Source organism: Carassius gibelio, chromosome B24 (assembly GCF_023724105.1).
Source record: "Carassius gibelio isolate Cgi1373 ecotype wild population from Czech Republic chromosome B24, carGib1.2-hapl.c, whole genome shotgun sequence".
NCBI classification, from domain to species: domain Eukaryota; kingdom Metazoa; phylum Chordata; class Actinopteri; order Cypriniformes; family Cyprinidae; genus Carassius; species Carassius gibelio.
The window spans coordinates 2150476-2171098 of NC_068419.1; the positions used below are offsets into that span (position 1 = coordinate 2150476).

General features: G+C 32.0%; 1 protein-coding gene and 2 long non-coding RNA genes across 9 annotated transcripts in view; all 3 read left to right on the plus strand.

The window, feature by feature from the left end:
* slc12a7b (solute carrier family 12 member 7b) overlaps nt 1–14531 on the plus strand; it is a 56906-nt gene extending 42375 nt beyond the window's left edge. For 2 of the 7 annotated variants that reach the window (XM_052595563.1, XM_052595565.1), the window contains exons 15-26: nt 346–465; nt 560–664; nt 2806–2974; nt 3987–4182; nt 4270–4436; nt 4513–4644; nt 5535–5642; nt 6807–6923; nt 8468–8643; nt 9525–9539; nt 10604–10737; nt 11714–14531. In XM_052595563.1, coding sequence (XP_052451523.1) covers nt 346–465; nt 560–664; nt 2806–2974; nt 3987–4182; nt 4270–4436; nt 4513–4644; nt 5535–5642; nt 6807–6923; nt 8468–8643; nt 9525–9539; nt 10604–10737; nt 11714–11805 — 1531 coding nt within the window. In that variant the 3' untranslated portion in view covers nt 11806–14531. The remainder of the gene's footprint in view (nt 1–345; nt 466–559; nt 665–2805; nt 2975–3986; nt 4183–4269; nt 4437–4512; nt 4645–5534; nt 5643–6806; nt 6924–8467; nt 8644–9524; nt 9540–10603; nt 10738–11713) is intronic. The other 5 variants (XM_052595566.1, XM_052595570.1, XM_052595567.1 and 2 more) reach the window with 3 other exon arrangements.
* A 139-nt stretch (nt 14532–14670) lies between these two features.
* Nucleotides 14671–17192, plus strand: LOC128013290 (uncharacterized). Its single transcript, XR_008183288.1, has 3 exons — nt 14671–16177; nt 16610–16863; nt 17103–17192. It is a non-coding gene; the product is annotated as an uncharacterized LOC128013290 (long non-coding RNA).
* An 87-nt stretch (nt 17193–17279) lies between these two features.
* LOC128013289 (uncharacterized) lies at nt 17280–20319 on the plus strand. The gene is made up of 3 exons (XR_008183287.1): nt 17280–17330; nt 17459–17528; nt 18234–20319. It is a non-coding gene; the product is annotated as an uncharacterized LOC128013289 (long non-coding RNA).
* The last annotated feature ends 304 nt before the right edge of the window (nt 20320–20623 follow it).

Consider the following 20623-nt stretch of genomic DNA (forward strand, 5'->3'; position numbering starts at 1 on the left):
TTAATTTTTTTTACTGTTTATTTGTACTTTCGCATTTTTTTTTCACAGTCTAGTCAATTCTGGCAACTCAATTAAATAACTCTTTTAATCTCTGTAGAGGTGTTTAATATACAAAAACTGGGGAACTAAAATGCAATAACTTCTGTTCTGTTGATTTGATAAATTCAGCTGAAGATACACAAAGAAAGAAATGAAAATAGATGTTTTTCCATTATGTTCTTCAGGTGTATAACAGAGAGTCGTCACAATTTGCAATTCGTATTGCTGTGTAGTCTTCATTCGACTGTTTAATGTTAAATGCACGGCTGATTTCTCTGATCTGGTGCTGCTGTTCTCCTTCATCAGGACTCTGTCGTTTCTGGGCATGAGTTTGTGTCTGGCTCTGATGTTCATCTCCTCCTGGTACTACGCTCTGGTGGCGATGCTCATCGCTGGATGCATCTACAAATACATCGAGTACCGCGGGTAAGAGCTGCAGGAGTGTGTTACAGCCGAGTCTGTGCTTCATCTGACTGACTGAGTGACTGTCTCTAAACTCAGTCTTTCTGTCTGTGTTCAGAGCGGAGAAAGAGTGGGGCGACGGGATCCGCGGTCTGTCGCTCAACGCGGCGCGATACGCTCTCATCCGATTGGAGGAGGCACCGCCACACACCAAAAACTGGAGGTGAGGGTCACTATACACAAACCAATAAACACATTAGAAAATAAACACCTGGACTGTATGCCCCAGAATTTTTTTTATTTTACTTACAATGAACGCTGTTCTTTTGAACCTTCTATTCATCAAATAATCTGTTTTTAAAATTCATAATAATCAGAAATGTTTCTTGAGCAGTAAATCAGGTTATGTGACACTGAAGACTGGAGGAATGATGCTGAAAATACAGCGGAGCATCACAGAAATAAATTACAATTTACTTTATATTCACATAGAAAACAGTTATTTTAAATCGTAATAATATTTCACATTTTTACTGTGTTTTTAGCAAATAAATGCAGCCTTGCAGAAAAGACTTCAAACATATATTTTTTTAAAAAGCAACTGAGCCCAAACTTTCAAACAGTAGTGTTATATAAAATATAAAGTTACATGTATTATTATTATTATTATTTTATAATATTTAATATTTTATGATAGGTAAAAATGTATAGCATGAATGCACTGTAAGTCGCTTTGGATAAAAGCATCTGCTAAATGCATGAATTTAATTTTTAATTTAATGTAATTTTTATATATATATTTTTTTAGATTTATTATATAAAATATATTAAATGTTACTGTGTTTTGGAAAATTCAGTGAATAAAAAAGAAAATTATAGATTTTTTTTAACAAACTTAATGATACAAACATCACGAAGTAGTAAACATATAAATCAAAAGGAAATAAAAAAATTAAACAAATAATAGAACCAGTTAAAATCCAGTCTAAAGAATAGAAGTACAGCAGGATATAACTGGCTCTCCTGGTGTACTCCAGAGGGAATCAGTTTGGGATTTTTCCCAGAGCTCTCAGTAATCTGTGATGGATTAAATAACCTGGATACAATGAGCCGTGCTGAAACTTCAGCCGTCTTTCAGGAATCAGGTCAAACCTGTTCATTCCTCGTCCCAGCGCCTCTAATCCACGCCAGCAGAAACTCATCTGGGGACATCTGTGAATCTCCACTAAAGGCTTCTGAGTTTGTCCTGTGTCTGAACCGCTTTAGTATGCATCCGGGACACTTTGATTGACATGATGGTGGTCTGTCCATCACATTCAGATTATTACAGGGAGTTAAAATAAAAATCATAAAAAAAAAAAAAAAAAAAAAAAAAAATTGTTAAAATAATTGTAAAATATTTAAGATATTTAATATTTAAGAAAACACTAAATATATAATAAAAAAAATCAGCAAAGCAACATTTCTCAACAATCTTTTAGCATAACTTGAAATATTAAAATAACAACAATAAATAAATAAAAAAACAGAGGTGTTCAGCTGAGATGAAAAAAATAAATTTAATTAAATTAAAAACGAATTATACATTTTAATAAATAAATAAATCTCAGTGATAATTCAAGAGTAACACCACTGATCGCATCTCAAAAGATTCAGAGTTGTTATAGTTAACTAAAAGTCAAATTATGGTTTACTAAAAATATATAAAAATAAAAAAAACATAAAAAACAAATAACAGTTAATTTAATAATTTAATAAATTAATAAAATAAATTGTCAATCGTTTTAAATATTATTCAAATATGTGTTAACTGAAATAAATGACTAAAAAATAAATGCAAAAACAATAAACAAGTCATATTATTGATAAAAACCTTGATTGTATCTTGAATGAAACTAAAACACCATGTTGTTTGTGAAATCATTTCTCATCTGCACTAGAATAACCCAGTCTGAATTAATTTAAGTGGATTTTATTCGAACACTTTTCAGGATTCAATAAAGAGTGAATGATTAATGATAATGACAGATCCTCTGAGCGCTTCACCTTTGACCTCAGGTTAACATCATTCTCCTGAAAGCATCACGTCTCTGATAGTCCTGCGTAATCTTTTAATCCTCATCCGCAAAAACCTCCACCGCTTGATTTCAGAGCCGTCACTGTGTGATCGTAGAGTCACTGTAACCATATGCACTAATGCATACTGTTATCCAGAACATGAAGCATTAAAACACACATGCACTGCACTATATAAAGCTGTAATCATGAAGAGGTAAGTATTAGATGGTGGTTAGGAAAAGATGCATTACAGTGTGTGTTTTACAGCATTGAGAGCATTGTGTACTGTGTGTGTGTGCTGTGCAGGCCTCAGCTGCTGGTGCTGCTCAATCTGGACTCGGAGCTGTCTGTGAAACATCCTCGTCTCCTGTCCTTCACCACGCAGCTGAAAGCAGGTAAAGGTCTGACCATTGTGGGCTCGGTGCTGGAGGGAACCTTCCTCGGGAGAGAGAGCGACGCCAAGAGAGCAGAACAGGTCTGAATCTGACTCCTCGTGCACAAAACATCAGTGGAAATTGATTCTGTGATTAAAATAAATTCTGGAAAGTTTTTCATCTCCGCACTCAAATACGAGAATTTAAAATTATTATCTACTTTACATTTTTTTATTATTTTTTGTTGCTGCATTAAAGATTTACTCATTTCATTATGTTTTATTGGTTGTATTGTTGTTTTTTATTGACTTAATACATATGGTAGTTTAATTTATTTACAGAATTTATGTAATTCTAATTTCTGTTTTCGTTTCATCATCTACCCTTTTTTTGTTTTTTTCACGAAAGTGGACAAATCCTAGAGTACAAAACATTTCTCTAACTGAAATATCTATTTTTTTTAAATGAATTTATTATAGTGTACATCTATGAAAAAAAAACGTAAAAAAAAAATAAAAAAAAATTAATTGTTTATTTTTGCCTCTTTTTTTTTTACACATTTTTAAATAATAATATTATTTTTTATTTTATTATTTTTATTTTTTATTTTTATTAATTCAATACATCAAAATAGTATTAATTTTTTTTCTAATTTTATATACTTTATATATATATATATATATATATATATATATATATATATATATATATATATATATATATATATATATATATAAATTTATTTATTTTTTTACCCCTTTAATAACCTGAATCACTGCTCTTTTCATAAATGTATTATAAACATCTATAGCACTCTTAAAAATACAAAAGAAGGAACAGACGAAGATTTGAGCGCTATTATAACGTTCCCTTTTATAGCTAGAATCACAGCTCATTTTTTTGTCAAACCTGGGGGACTATTCTAATAGAAGAAACTCTTATTTAAAGTGATTATGGCTTGATATGTAGCACACACACACTACAAGCAGTCAATGACAAAATGTCGAGACAGTTTTTGTCCTCAGATAAACTGAGTGTCCAGTCATTGAGCTCACACTGACCCCTAGTGGCCACAGAGAGAACTGACGCTCGGATCATTTCTCCTCACTGCAGAGCATCAAATCAGCCATGACTGCAGAGAAGACCAAGGGTTTCTGTCACGTGGTGGTGTCCTCAAACCTGCGCGACGGCTTCTCTCACCTCATCCAGTCAGCAGGACTCGGAGGAATGAAGCACAACTCTGTTCTGATGGCTTGGCCGGCCAACTGGAGACAGTCCAGCGACCCACAGTCCTGGAAGAACTTCATAGGTTTGAGTCTGACTCTGTATGTGAACCATAACTCATCTGAGGAGAAGGAAACCCTGATAGACGTCTGTGTGATCTGTTCCTCCACAGAAACGGTCCGAGAGACCACCGCCGCACATCAAGCCCTGCTGGTGGCCAAGAACGTGGACAGCTTCCCTCACCAGGAGCGTCTCGCGGAGGGAACCATCGACGTGTGGTGGATCGTTCACGACGGAGGCTTGTTGATGCTCCTGCCGTTCTTACTGCAGCAGCACAAGGTCCGGCTCTCGGTGAACGCTTGCTGCTCTTCTGGATCCAGCGTGTGTTTCAACGCTCTTCTGTGTCTCTTCTCAGGTCTGGAGGAAGTGTAAGATGCGCATCTTCACCGTGGCTCAGCTGGACGACAACAGCATCCAGATGAAGAAAGACCTGCAGATGTTCCTCTATCATCTCCGGCTCAATGCTGAGGTGGAGGTTGTGGAGATGGTGAGACCGATGTTTCTCGGCATTAGGATGTAAAGTTCAAGGTTTTGTTGAGCAGCAGGACTGCTAAATATATTAGATGTGACCCTGGACCACAAAACTTAAGTGTCTTAAGTGTCAGTTTTTCAAAATTGAGATGTATACATCTTCTGAAATCTGAATAAATCATACTCTCCATTGATGTGTGGTTTGTTAGGAGGACAATATTTGACCGAGATAACGTACAACTATTTGAAAATCTGGAATCTGAGGGATGCAAAAAAATCTAAATATTGAGAAAATCATCTTTAAAGTTGTCCAAATTAATTCTTAGCAATGCATATTACTAATCAAAAATTTACAAAATATATCTTCATGCATTAGTGCATTAGCAATAATATATTATATTATATTATATTATATTATATTATATTATATTATATTATATTATATTATATTATATATTTTTTAAATTATAGTACTTGGAAATGTTATTGCACTATATTGTGATTATTTTAATTGTTTATTATCGCAAAATAATATAGCAGTAGTGGTAGTAGAATTAATTTATATATAATGTATTATTTAATATTAATTAAAAAATTAATGCTGTTAAATTGTACTACTATTTATTTTTTCTACATATTGAATTAATATTATTATTATTTTTTGTGGCATGCTAATTAATATTTACATTTGTTCATATAAATATATTATTATATATTAATATATTATTATATATTAATATTTTAATGTAACTTTTTTTTAAACATACTTAATATTAAAATTTGTATTATGCAATATAAGCATGCAGTTTTTTTATGCAATAGCAATCATTCTTTTTTCTTGAGTTTTTCTGTGTGTGTCTGCTCATTGTTGCTGTGTTGATGTTGTGTGTGTGTGTGTGTCTCCAGCACGACAGTGACATCTCAGCGTTCACCTACGAGAAGACTCTGGTGATGGAGCAGCGCTCTCAGATGCTGAAGCAGATGCAGCTGTCGAGGACGGAGCGCGAGCGAGAGGTGACGCTTCATCACACAGCATCGTGCTGTCAACAGAATTAATGGCTCTTAGTGTCTTCATTAATGCTACGTGGCTGAATCTCACCTAATCAATCAAGAAATGTCCAATATTATTCACTCCAAAAACTAAAGAAAACATAAGGAATTATATTTTGTATTAAGAAGTTGTTTTTTAAAAATTAAAAATTAAATATAAAAATAATAAATATTAAAAATGTCTAACTATAAATTTTTTTTAAAATTAAGCATATTAAATTAAACACAGTTGCAAAATAAATTTAAGCATTTATAATTTATAGTGTGTGTGTGTGTGTGTGTGTGTGTGTGTGTGTGTGTGTATGTATGTATGTATATATATATATATATATATATATATATATATATATATATATATATATATATATATACATACATACATACATATATATATATATATATATATATATATATATATATATATATATATATATATATATATATATATATATATATATATATATATATATATATACATACATATATATATATATATATATATATATATATATATATATATATATATATATATATATAAATAAATAAATTATAAATAGTTTTTTTGTTATTTAAAAAAGAAAAATTTTACTATTTAAATATATATTAATATGAAGTGTCTTTATTAATGTTACATGGCTGAATCTCGCCGAAACCATCAAGAAATGTCTGAATATTTTACTCTAAAATCAAAAAAAAAAAAAAAAAAGAAGTAATACTTTGTATTAAGAAGTTGTTTTTTAAATATAAAAAAATAAATATAATAATATAAATATTATTATAAATAAATATAATACTATATCTTACTATATATAACTATATATTATTTTTTATATATTAAGTATAATAAATTAAGCATGGTTGCAAAGTATATTTAAGCATATGTAATTTATTTTATATATGTATATATATATATAAATACATATAAATATATTGAAAAAAAGCTATATTTTTCCTTGGGTATAAACTGTTTTCTTCTTTGTAATGAATGGTGAGAGTGAGCCAGACGTTTCCTCCTGAGATTCAGCAGTATCTGAATAGCTGTGTTAATAATGTTGTTCTGGCGGCGCTGTGTGACTTCTTCGTCCTCTCTCATGTCTTCTGTTGCGATCGGGGAAACACGTGTCTCAGATTCAGAGCATCACAGATGAGTCTCGTAGCTCCATTCGGAGGAAGAACCAGAGCGGCGCTCACGGCTCGGCCGTCAATAACCAGAACGCCTGTCTAGATGACGATAAACAAGACGAGGTAGTGAACTCAGACCTCAGAGCCAGAGGAACTAGATCATCGCTTACTTCCCTTGCACTGATTAATGTGTGCATTAGTGTTAGCATCGGCTCTGTAGCTCCTCCCATCATGCATGTGTCAGTGATGTCATCATTGCATGCACGACCGTCTTTCCTCACTCGTGACCCCACGTGAACGTGAACGTCTCTTTCCTTTCATTCCTTCATGTTTTCTGTATTTAGTTTTAACTATAAATACATATAAAATAGTTAATAAGTCATTCATTTATTTATTTGCTCATTTGTTTTATTATTTATTTGTTTCTATCTAAATATATAAATGATAAAATATTTTTTTTATTTCTCTTTTTATATTTCGTGTCCTTTTAGCTATAAAAAAATACTTAATTTTAGTTTTAGTTTTTTCTTTCATTCTCTTGTTTCTCTTCATTTCGTTTTTTTTTTACTATAAATAAATATATAAACAATTAATAAGTCATTTATTTGTTTGTTTCTTTATTCTTCTCCTTTCATTCCATCATATTTCTAAATCTATAAATGATAAATAATTTGTTATTTTTATTTTGTTTATATTTTTTATATTTCTTATAGTCTCTCCTTTAGTTTTTTGTCCTTTTAGCTATTAAGAAATACTTTATTTTATTCATTCTCTCATTTCTTTTTATTTATTAATTATTATAAATAAAAATACAAATATAAATAATTGATTTCATTTCTTTCTTTATTTCTTTCCATCATGTTTCTAAATATATAAATGATAAATAAAAACTTTTCATTTTTTTGTTTAATTTGTCTCCTTTTATATGTATTGTCCTTTGAACTACAAATAAATAAATATTTTTTTATATTATGTTTTTAATATTTATTTTCCTTTTTTTCTTTCATTTTCTCCATTTAGTTTTGACTATAAATAAATAAATAGGTAATAATTTAATAATAAGGAAAATTTTTTCGTTTATTTATTTTTTGTATTTAGTTTTAACTATAAATACATATAAAATCATTAATAAGTCAGTACTTTTTTCTATTTTTATTTATTTTGTTTATTTGTTTTTATATTTATTCTAGTTTCTCCTTTAGTTTTTTTTGTCCTTTTAGCTATAAATAAATAAATACTTTAAATTATTATGAAAAATTATTTCATTCTCTCATGTTTCTCTCCATTTAGTTTTGACTATAAATAAATAAATAGGCAATAAATAAACACATTATTTATTATTTATTTTTTCCTTTTATTCACCAATTTTTTCATTTATTTATTTGTTTATTTTTAATTTTTATTTATCTTTTTTATTGCTATTAAATGTTTTCTATGATTGGTGTCTATTGCATGTTGTCAGTCATCAGATCACAGACTAATACAGTTGCATTGCATGTGTGCACTTTGCATAGTAGACGAACTAAAACATTAATCTGACATGCTCTGCACGTATATAGAATTGTTTGCATTGAAAAAGCATTTAATATAGATACATAACAATTTGTAGATACCCATAGAATGTAAATAAGTCAATGACTGACTGTGTGATTGTGGTAACTGCACAGGCTCAGCTGATCCACGACAGAAACACGGCGTCCCACGCGGCTCTAAACGACAAGCCCGACGTGTCTCCGGAGCGAGTCCACATGACCTGGACCAAAGACAAGTTCTGCACCGAACGAAACCGCAACCGAGAGCCCAGCGCAAACATGGCGGTGCGAGACCTGTTCAGCATGAAACCGTAAGTCACTGAACACACGACTCTGCTCTGCAGCACTGCATCGCTTGGTGCTTCAAGGGTTAAATCCTGGGATGTAAAGAGGGAAAGGTTGCATGTTCAGACACGAGCCCAGGGGCTGCTGGGTATTTCAGGACACTGCATGACCACAGTGTGTCTGTCATCGTGTGTAACGGTCACAACGTGTCTGTCGTCTGTGTTTCTCCATTCATATACATCTGCCTAATAGATTTATTAATAGTAATATTCCTCTCAGTTATGATACTAATAGGTTCATTCATTCAAGAGGTGAATCTCACAGAAACATGTAAATCATTTACATTTATTACAGGACGATAAAAGGATATTTTAGGATACATTTCCCTACATTATTGTAATGGCTACAGGTATTTTACATTAGAAATCTCATGATGTGAAAGACAAAACAAGGTGATTTTTCATAGTGAATTTGTGACGAAGATTTTTAAACCTGCATAAATTAAAGGAAGTACAACAAATACAACCAGAAATGTGTGACCCTAGACCACAAAACTTGTCAAAAGGGTCAGTTTTTCCAAACTAAGATGTATACAGCATCTAAAAGCTGAATAAATCATCTCTCCATTGATGTGTGGTTTGTGAGGAGGACAATATTTGTCCAAATCTGGAATCTGAGGATGCAAAAAAAAAAAAAAAAATCTAAATATTGAGAAAATCATCTTTAAAGTTGTTCAAATTAAGTTCTTAGCAATGCATTTTACTTATCAAAAATTAAGTTTTGTGCTCCAGAGACGCATATTAATATTTATTCATTTATCATGAATGCCTTTGTGCTATATTTATTTACTTATGGTGTGGGTGTTTAAGCCTGTCTCTGTTGTTCTGTCCTGTTTTCCTCCTTCTAGCGAATGGGAGAGTCTGTAAGTCACATTTCTCTGTACTGTAGCTGTCTGTCCGTCTGTAACTGTCCCGTCCCAAACCCCGCAGCACACTGGATTATTCATACATATATGTTTGTATATGGGCTTTGATATGTGTGTTAGCATCCATGTGTTTATGTCCCAGCGTTCCCTCACGTCCCGAGAGCTGCAGACGCTGATATGTGCAGCATGATCTCAGTTTTTGCCACATGTAAGAAACATTGTGCTTCACCTTCACCTGTTGTGCCCAGAATAATCGTACAATTACAATTAATTTTTTTTATTAATTTATTAATATTATTATTTATTTATTTTTAAATAATAATAATAATAAAAATTCTAAATTATTTTATAAATTCTACATACATATTTTATTATAAAATCATTTAATATTTTTATTATTATTATACTTAAGTATTTTATTATATATTATAAAAATATGTTAATGTTATTGTCAAATATTTTTTTATTTATTATAAATATATTGTATTTAAAATATTATAAAATAATTGTAATATAAAAATAATTTATTTTATTTTTTGTATATTAACTGTGGTTTATTGATTGGCACCAGGTGGCGCTGAGGAGCACAAGTTTAGATTTATTTTGTGCGTGTGTGGCATATTTGTGATGTCATCATTAATGCTTCATCAAGGGCATGTGCATATGCTGTGCATGTCAAATCTGGATGCTGTGCTCACTAACCTAATTACTAATTACAGTGCAAATGCAATTATCATGCCATATTCAGCAGCATTGCAAAGCTTATGTATTATTTAAAGCACAGCTGTCCTGACAATTAAGTGTTATTCTGTACAGTTTAGCATCATTATACACAAATATCTGACCACTGCACAATATCACTGTAATAATAGAGGCATTTGATCTCAGAGATCACCGTAAACGATGGATATGAGGCTGTGCTTTGCAAATATTGAAATATATACTAGAAGTAGACAGTTGAGAGACAAAAAAAGCTCATGTTGATTGTTGTTGGGAATTTGAAACAGTGATTTTTATTTCTTGTTTGTTTGTGTCCTTCATCACATGACCGTGTGTCGCAGGAATCAGTCTAATGTGCGCTGCATGCACACGGCCATCAAACTCAATGAAGTGGTGGCCAATAAATCTCAGGGAGCTCATCTGGTGCTCCTCAACATGCCTGGACCACCCAAGAACAGAGGGGGCGACGAAAACTGTATCCTTACACTGACAGAACCCACAGTTATGAAGACAGATTCATCTCTGATGATGAGTGGATGAGCCACAGATGCATCAGGGGTATTATTCTTAACAAAAACTGTTAAACATTATTTTATTTTATTTATATATATATATATATATATATATATATATATATATATATATATATATATATATATATATATATATATATATATATATATATATATATATTAAAATACATTAAACACAATATTCTATAAATACATTAAATCTAAGTAGTATTTAAAAAATTATAAAAAAGAGAAACTTATAATGAAAAAAATAAAATTAAATAAAAGCTAATTCAAAATATTAATAAAAACTAAAACTGTTAAAAATATTTTTTTATAAATACATTAAACAATTGTTTTAATAAATATTTTAAACCTAAGTAGTTTAAAAAAAAATATATATATATATATATATATAAATTTAAAATCAAAAACAAAAACAAAATTAAAAGCTAATTCATAATATATGATTCAAAATATTAACAAAAACTAAAAACATTAACTAAAACTTATTTTCTAATTAATATTAAGCTTTAATAAGTTAAAATATAAATATTAAAGAAAAACCTAAACAAAATTAAGCGACTACATTAAATAAGATTAATTTGAAGGGCTAAAATTAATAACTGAAACTAAATACAAGCTAAACTAAATAGTAATATTAAAAAATTGAAAAAATGCACAAAACAAAATTGAAAGCAATTCTACATATTAGTACAAATTATAAAAGCATTTTCAACATTTCTAAAAAAACATTTTTTCTTTTATTTTACATTTTTAATGTTTAACATATTAAAATAAATTGTGTATATATATATATATATATATATATATATATATATGTATATTTTTCTTTTCTTTTTTTTTATGTTTATATGTACACATTATTTATATATGTAATTTCAATCACAAAGTTTTTCCTTGACTGATGCGACTCAGACATGGAGTTTCTGGAGGTTTTGATGGAGGGTCTCAACCGGGTCCTCTTGGTGCGCGGCGGCGGGCGTGAAGTCATCACCATATACTCATAAAGCGGATTGTAGCACGACGCCCCGCGGGCAGGAATTCAGTTTTTATTTTTCCCACAGCAAAGCCGGACATCTTGGAGAAAGCTAGTGTTCGGGGTTTACAGCGCTGCGTTCATTACAGGACATCGACAACGTGAAGAAACAAAGACGAGCGATGGTTCGCTTCGTAACACGACACTTTAATTTATGACACTTTCATTGTTTTCTTTTGTTTGTTTCGTACAGTCTGTGCTAGTTTTTATGTCTGTTTATTGTGCAACATCGTTTGCTTTTTCAAGACTTTTTGAAGCGCGTACGATCCGAAGGCTTAAAGCGGGCGTGTTTTATTAAAGTAAAATTTGCTAATGCCTGTTTAATATCGATTCGTTCGTCTACATCCTGCATTGCTTTTTATTTGTGCATGCCAGCTACGATTCAATCTGTCGCTTAATTCCCCAAATAACATCTACTTTTAGCAAGCTAGGCTGCGAAACGAGTGTATTGTTGTGGCGAATCCATATCCGAGTTGCGAAAACGCACTTTTACTGTTATCAAAGGAATGTTTGAGTTTTTCACGTCGGCTAATTTTAACAATAATGCAGCGCGGATGATGAATGTGTCGGATGACGTTACAGACTTCATGATACGGATTGTGCAATAACTTTTATTCATTATCAAGTCATCACTAGCCGAGCGTGTCGTCCACTTATCAAGGGTTTTGTGTTATAAAAGTTTAAATGTTTAACGCGAACAGCGTATAAGGAAAAAAGCCATAATATTTAGTCTCGTCATTGAGTACTGAGGTTTTGTTTTGGCTTCATCTCGGCATGAATCACTGAAATCCGTTTAACCGGGATGATTTCAGCTGTATTTGCACTTTTTTATTAGATTTTTTCCATTAAGTTTGTGATAAAAGCACAGGGCACGGCTGACCGGTCCAGCACAATATTTGCTGATGATAAGAACCAGCACTGCAAAATCTCCTTCTCTCAGCAATAAATGTGTTTTCCCATGAGCTGGAATGATATTTAGTCTTTGTGTTGACATTCATGATGTTATTGTGCGGCCGGGAATGTTAAACATGGAGAATCCTTAATTAACAAGCATTACTAATAGAGTAAAGTGTGAAAGCATCTAGTTAAGGAAAGCAGTCTATTAGGATTGAAGCTGAAGTGTGTTATTCCTAGTGGCATCAAATTGAACTGCAGTTTGTTTGAATGACAAGAACTGGAGATTTTCTCAGCCAATGGATTTAATTTGTGGGCGGAGCTATTGGTTTCTGACCAATAGAAGATTGGGGGAGTGTTTAATATTTGTTTGAGAAACCTTATTATGGTTTGAAATGACACACTTCAGCTTAAAAAGGTTTAGAAATTATTCTTTTTAGATTCGGACAATTAGAAAATAATTTTTAGAAGATTTACATTGTATTTTTGTTGCTCGTTTTTTTTTCTTATACACTGTGTCCTAACCATGTGATAAAGCAACAAGCAGTAAGTCTCATCCACTGAGACACACCTGATTGGTCCAAAATCACTGAATATTAAACAGCTGATGTATTCTGATTGGCTGAGACTCTTTAAGCTTGGTTAGGACACGGTGTTACATGTAACATACACTACCGTTCGAAATATTTATATATTTTTCCAAAAACAAATATACTTTTATTTAGCAAGGGCACATTAAATTGATCAAAAGTGATAGTAAAGACATTTATAATGTTACAAAATATTTCTATTTCAGATGAATGATGTTCATTAAAACTCTCTTTACTTTGAACGGTAGCATCTGATTCAGAATTATAGGAAGATGTGTGCCAAAAATAAATGATGATGAACTGCAGAAGGTCAAACAGTGGGTTTGTTTCCATCAGTTTGAGATGATGAAGGTCTGTCTTCTGTTTCTTTGAACCCCGTGTTAGCGGTGCAGTGTTTTGTTACCGGGACATTATTACTGTATTTTCTACAGTGTGTCGTGAAGTAGAGAGAGCGAGGGATGTGCTTAGATCATCTTATCTAATGTTTAATGAGGATGTAGTTTCTGCACTGCTCATCTGTGGTGAACGCTTCGCTTTAGAGCAAATTGTGAAAATCTGAGGATATTGTGTTGTTTTTCTTTTAAATATGTTTTTATTTAACGTCACGTGGTCATTTCTGTAATTCGTTCTACATGCCATAGTTTTCTGTCTTTTATTTTTTTGTTTATTTTTAAAGGACTTGAAGGTTATTGAACCAACATGCATTAACATACATGTGTACAGTTACAGATTTCCCTTTCTTTGTTCTTTCATTCACCAAAGAAACACTGAGGTGTCTGTGTCATCTGTGACCTCACTGAAAGATGTAGAGATCAAATTGTGAATATCAGAATAAAACAACAGCTGAAGGGCAGAGGATGATGATGATGATGAAGGCTTTGGGGATTTCCTTATATAGTGTGTTTAATCGTAGACAGACCCACTCTGAAACTCTGTGGATTTCCATAGAATTCTGAGTTCTATGCAAATTTTTGGCACAATTTATTGCAATATTTATAGAATATATAACCAGTGGGGTTCAAAACTCTGAGATCTCTTAGGAAAATACAGCTGTTTGTTTAAAATGAGTTCATGTTTGTGCTTACACACACACACACCCACACACACACACATACTGTATATGAAATAATATTTTAACATCATAACAAGTGCTTTTAAACGATTAATCGCGATTAATCGCATCCAAAATAAAAGCTTTTGTTTACATAATATATGTATGTGTACTGTGTTTATTTATTATGTATATATAAATACACACACATACAGTATATATTTTGAAAAAAAAAAAAAAAAAATATATATATATATATATATATATATATATATATATATATATATATATATATATATATATATATATTATTAAATTTCATATTATAAATAAATATATTTAATATATAAACATGACATATTTTTCTTAAATATATAGATGCATGTGTTTTTGTATATTTATACAAAATAAAAATAGACGGTACACCTTTAAATGAACAAAAACTTTTATTTTGGATGCAATTAATCGTTTGACAGCACTAATTATAATATAACATTTTCTGTTTTTGAAATTCTAAAACCTTTTTTTTTACAGGTTTAAATTCGAATTTTCCGATTTTTAAATCCCTCTGGTATGTGTATACCATATATTGATAGATACTGAGTATTGTCAATTTCATTTAACACATTTTTCCATGTTTCATGTTTTTACTCGTGTGCAAATCCATGTTTTCTTCACAATGAGCACAGAAATGTGAACCGGCTGTATTCTGTCTGTAGGTCACTCGGTGTCATCTACCTCACAGTGTGTGATGGTTTTACTCGTGTCCAGTGTTGTACCATGGGTCATGCTTGGGGTTTTTATTTTCTTTACATAAGAATGATCTGTTATTTCAGAACCCCGTCTGTTTGAAAGAAGACCACAAGGGTGTGTTGTGTTGTTTGTGTGTGTGAGACCTGAATGTACTGAGTGTGTGAATGTGTGTCACGGCGAGCGTCACAGACTCTGGTAGGATTTTACTCGTGGGTGTGTAGTGAAGGATCTCCCTTTAAGTGATATTCGTGCCTCTGAGTAATTGAAATAAAAGTGCTACACTATGTCAGAGCCTATGAGTCTTGATTTCAGTGCTTTCTGACTCATCTCGATGCACAGGAAGAGGAAGTAGCTCCAGGAATGATGCAACTGGGGAATTTTTCAGAGCATTTCAGTGTAGGAGTGTAGATCAAACATTATTCTGAAACTATTTTTAACTTTTTTTTATATATATATATAAAAATAACTTTAATAATTCTTATATATGCAATTTGAGTATGAGCTTACATTATAAAGTTGCATTAAAAGAAACAAATATTTTGCACGAGACAACGTTACAATAACAAAGTTTTGCATGTATCCAACACCAGGAGGCGCTAAAATAATGGCCTTAAAGTCAAAAGTAAAGCTGTGGGCTGCAGATACTAGGTGTTTTTACTGTCCTTTTTTTTTATGCATTTATTGACTTTTGACGGTCTGAGGTCTAGAACTATCAGCCAAATCAATATTTGTTCTTTGTCTTGTTTGGTTTCTAGAGACATGAATACACAATGTAAAACCTGCCCAACCCTTATATATATACACTCTAAAAAACGCTGGGTTGTTTTTTCAACCCAACTGCTGGGTTGAGGCCGTTGGATAGGACTTTGGGATGTTTTAACCCAAGTTTGGGTTGAAAATAAGGTTTAAAAAAAAAAAGTTTAACCCAGCGGGTCTGGGTTGAGGACGCGGACGTGAAGGAGAGCACGCACGTCACGTCAAGATCGTACGTCTCCAGTGCGAGCAGCCGCCATTTTCTCAGCGTGATAGAAGCGAGAAGCGAGTGAAAGACTATGGTAAGTAAATATTCAAAATGTAAAGTTATCTTTTATTGTTTACCAGGTTGTATGAAAGGCGGAAACAAAGGAGCTTAACGTTATATATATATATATTTTAAAAAAAACGGACGCGGTTTTCGCCTCAGACACGGAGGTCTTAACTGCCTCATGTAACGGTACTGAACGGAGGATGTACTTTTAATATAACGTCTGTGAATGTATTTTGTCATATTTACATAAGATTTAACATTATCTGTACTTTTTGAGGCGTTAACAGACGGTTATGGTCACGGTTACGCTCATGTGAATTTGTCTTTTTTTTTCGCGGTTAAACTGAATGTATGTTTGTCTCCTAAAGGAAACGGCATTGTGTAGTAAAGACTAGCATAATTATTTTGAGGCTGTTGAAGTGGTAACTGTTAAAAGTATGTTTTACATGTAATATTTCAGACTTGTCAAGCTTGTGTCTTCATTGTCCTCGCGCTGAGAGTTAAAGACACAGAAGCTGTTTGTGTGAGGAGTCACAGACCTGTGTGAGGATGAGGAGGAGGTGTTTTTCTGAAGAGAGGGACAGACGGTTTAAGGAGAGTAAACTTCAGAATAACATCAAGTTATCTTTATTTTTACTAAGACTAAAATAATGTTGTTGTTTTTTTAGATGTTGCAATCCAGAGACAAGATAACTTCATTCTTTTGAGACTGATGTAAGTTAAGTTATTATTACTTTTTTTTTTTAGAAAATTAATGTTTATGTTGTGTCCTGCCTGTTAACTTCACATTTTAATGCAAAAACAGTGTGATTTTTATATATATATATATATATATATATATATATATATATATGTATATATGTGTCTGTATGTGTGTATATATATGTATGTATATATATATATGTATGTATATGTTAATATTTTATTGAAACCATTGATGTCCCTCTTTGCAGAACTCAAACTATCTGGAGTTAAGGACACAGAAGTCTGCTTGTGTGAGGAGGAGGTTTTCTCAGCTTCTTCTGAAGAGAGGGAAAGATCGTTTAAGGCAAGTAAACTTCATAATTTCATGTTATCAGTTGTTGTTGTGTTTTACTAAGAGTAAAATAATGTTTGTTTTTTGTTTTTGTAGATGTTAAAAGCAAGAGACATGGGAGAGCATCATTCCTTTGAGATTTTATGTAAGTTATTTTTAGAAAATAAATTTTTCTGTTGTCTCCTGCCGGTTTACTTCACATTTTGATGCAACAACAGTGTGATTACGTGCTCATTTCATTAAGACCATTGATGTCTGTGTTTTTTATTGCAGAAATCAAACCAAGTTTGGAGTTGTCTTGTCTGATTTGGAGAGTCATCATTCTTGGTCTTCGCTCTTAGAGGTAAAGTTCACACAAAAAATAATTTACTTGCCCTCAAGTCATTCCAAACCTATAAGACTTTTGTCTGTCTTTACAACATAAATTAATATATTTTTAGTTTTCTCATAATATTTGTTAATCCATTTATAGTTTAGATAATCAGTATTTTCAAGCTTCATAAATATAGAGTTATTGTAGAAGTAAATTCTGATATTTATATATGAATACATCTTAAATTATATGATAGCAAACATGTATGTTCAAAATAAAATACTGGTCTCCCAGACCAGCAATGGAGGACACAAAAAGAGAATATTAAATATATTCATACGTTTTCCAAAAAATTAGCAGATTTTGTATGAGTCTGGAAAAACATGGGGAGAGTAAATTATGAAAATTTTAATTATTTGGTGAACTAACGGTTTGAAGAGCAGCCCTCCACGTACATGAACATTTGTGAGGTATGTGAATGTCATGTCTGTTTTAATGTTTCAGTAAAGAAGCTTTCTGAAAGCGATATTTATTCAATCAATATCACCTGTCCTCACACTAGTGCTGCCATTATAGACTTCATGAGAGCTGTGATAGACAGACATTAAACAACCGCACAAAGTGTTGAAACTTTAAAACCGATTATTTACCTATCCTTACGGATGTGAATACACCTCTACCTGAAAATCGATAGTTTAATTAAATGTTTAATTTTTTCAAATGTGTTTCTCTTAGGCCACTGATGAAGAGCAGGCGGTGACTGGGATGAATGCTGGTCAGAGAGGAGAATCTTCTTTCCCCTAAACAGCACTGGTTTTAAAGGAGGACGCTGCCCTGGATGATGTAGAAGATGTCACATGCTGTGCTGATGGGGCTTCTTCATGACTACATCAGTTATGCTAAAGAGATCATGAAAATTGACCGTGATGCATGATCTGTATTAATGGACTATGAAACAAACTGTAAGTGTATAATTTGTTAAAAAAAAAAAAGTTAAATGCTTTTTCTGTGTTGTTTAGTAGAAGAGTTTACACTCTGTCATTCATACACCTGCTCACATTCTTTCACACACACACACACACGCGTCTGTTAAATGTTATAATATCAAAGTTAATGTTGTGATTTATTTGTGTACTGTCATGCCAGAATAGTTGGAAAAAAACCTAACTAATTGTAAATTTATTGTAGGTGTTTTCGTATATTTTTGTACAATATATACAATTGAACAAAGTCCAATTTGATCTTAAGTTATATTCATCAAATGTTCAATGCTTTATGAACTCTGTAGCTGTTAATGCCATCCTTTTCTGCATTTCTTCTAACATGTTACTTTTTGACTTTTCTCTTGTTTTTAATAAATATTTTCCTTTTGATAATTATTATTTGTGTGTTAAAGTGATATTTAAAATGAACAACATTTGTAGGTTTAATGCCTAGCTCAATTTGGGTTAATTTTAACGTAGAAATGCATTGTTTCCCCACATGGCTACACTGCGAGTTTATTTTCTGCCAGCAGGAGGCGCTAAGAGCGGGAGAGGTAGGTTTCTCCGGTAACGGCTGCAGAGCGGTGCTGCTGAGCTCACAAACGCTGCCTTATCAAGCACATGCGAAATGATATCGAACATTTTCTGAATACAGTAGTTTTCCTTCTGAAATACAGTGATAAAAAACACCCGCTCTGGTTTTTGAAACCCTGCAATATAGTCATTTTAAACCATAAAAAATGGCAACCCAGCAGGCTGGGTTAAATATGATAACCCAACTGGTTGGGTTAAAATAACCCAGCGCTGGGTTCGTCCCTTTTTGACCCAGCGCTGGGTTGTCAAAATAACCCAAATTGGGTTGTTTTCAACCCAGCAGTTTTTAGAGTGTATACACTCCTATTCCTAACTTCTTTTTTTTACTAAATGTACATTTTATAATCCTATTATTTGAGAAAAGTTGTGTGTGATACTATTAGGATTAGTTCCAAATTATGATTCCATAGCATTGCTTTATTGCGATTTCTTAATAAAGCAAATGTTTAATTGCAAGTTTATTATATGAAGCAAGCAGAGTTTGTTTGTGAAGTCTCAGAGAACACAACAACACATTCCAATGTGTTTTAGGGTTTGTTTCACACTCACATGAACATCATATGATCACAGCATCTCACAGTCAGATCAGAGACACCAGCGGATGATTAAATCATTAAGAACAGAGTCAAAGACAAACATACTGGGTAGAAATGTATGTGATACCCATAAACTCACATCTAATGCATGCATTTTCAATGTTTCATTTATTTATTTTTTATTAATGCTATCATTTTCAGTAACAATGCAGAGTGAGTTTTGAGTTCCTCTGATGAGGTGCGATGGGAAGGTCATAGGTCAAAGTGAAGCTTAATGTGTTTCTGAGTCTGTGTCACTGTGTCATTAAACTCTTTATCCAGTGATTAATCATCATCATCCTCCTCCTCAGTTCTGCCACCAGCAAGTTTCGGAACAGGCAAAAACAGGTCCGTTATTGACTCACTGCTACTTAATATTGACTCATGGGGAGGTTTGAATCTCCTTGGGTAATAACAATGCACTGTTGAGTGCTGTGTGATATTTTAATCTTAAGCACAGACACTCAAAATGTATTATCTTAACATGCAATTTGTTTATTAAACAAACTATTCCATGATAAACCGTTTAAAATATTAAATATATATTACTAATATTATGTATAATATTACATTTCTGTATACATATATGTATGATATAATATTGAATATTTCTGTGTTTATGTGCATTTGTATATATACATAAATATTTGTATAAAATTTTTTAATGTATTTTTTCAACTTTTGTTGCTCTAATACTCAATATAATACCTTTATTGTCATTTATTAATTGTTTTAACCTTATAATAATTCATTAGTCATCTACTCGCTGGGTTATTGTGTTTCCATTCACTGCAGTCGCTGTCTCCCGCTGTGATCACACGAGCTGTGTGCATAATTCCGCTGATTTTTCTAATCCTACTAAGGCGCAGGCTTTTCTTATGAATATTAATCGTTCTATGCTGGTGTTGCTTGGTAACCTTAACGGCGTCCTGTTACGTAACGTATTTAATATTCACAAACCACGCCTCTGCCG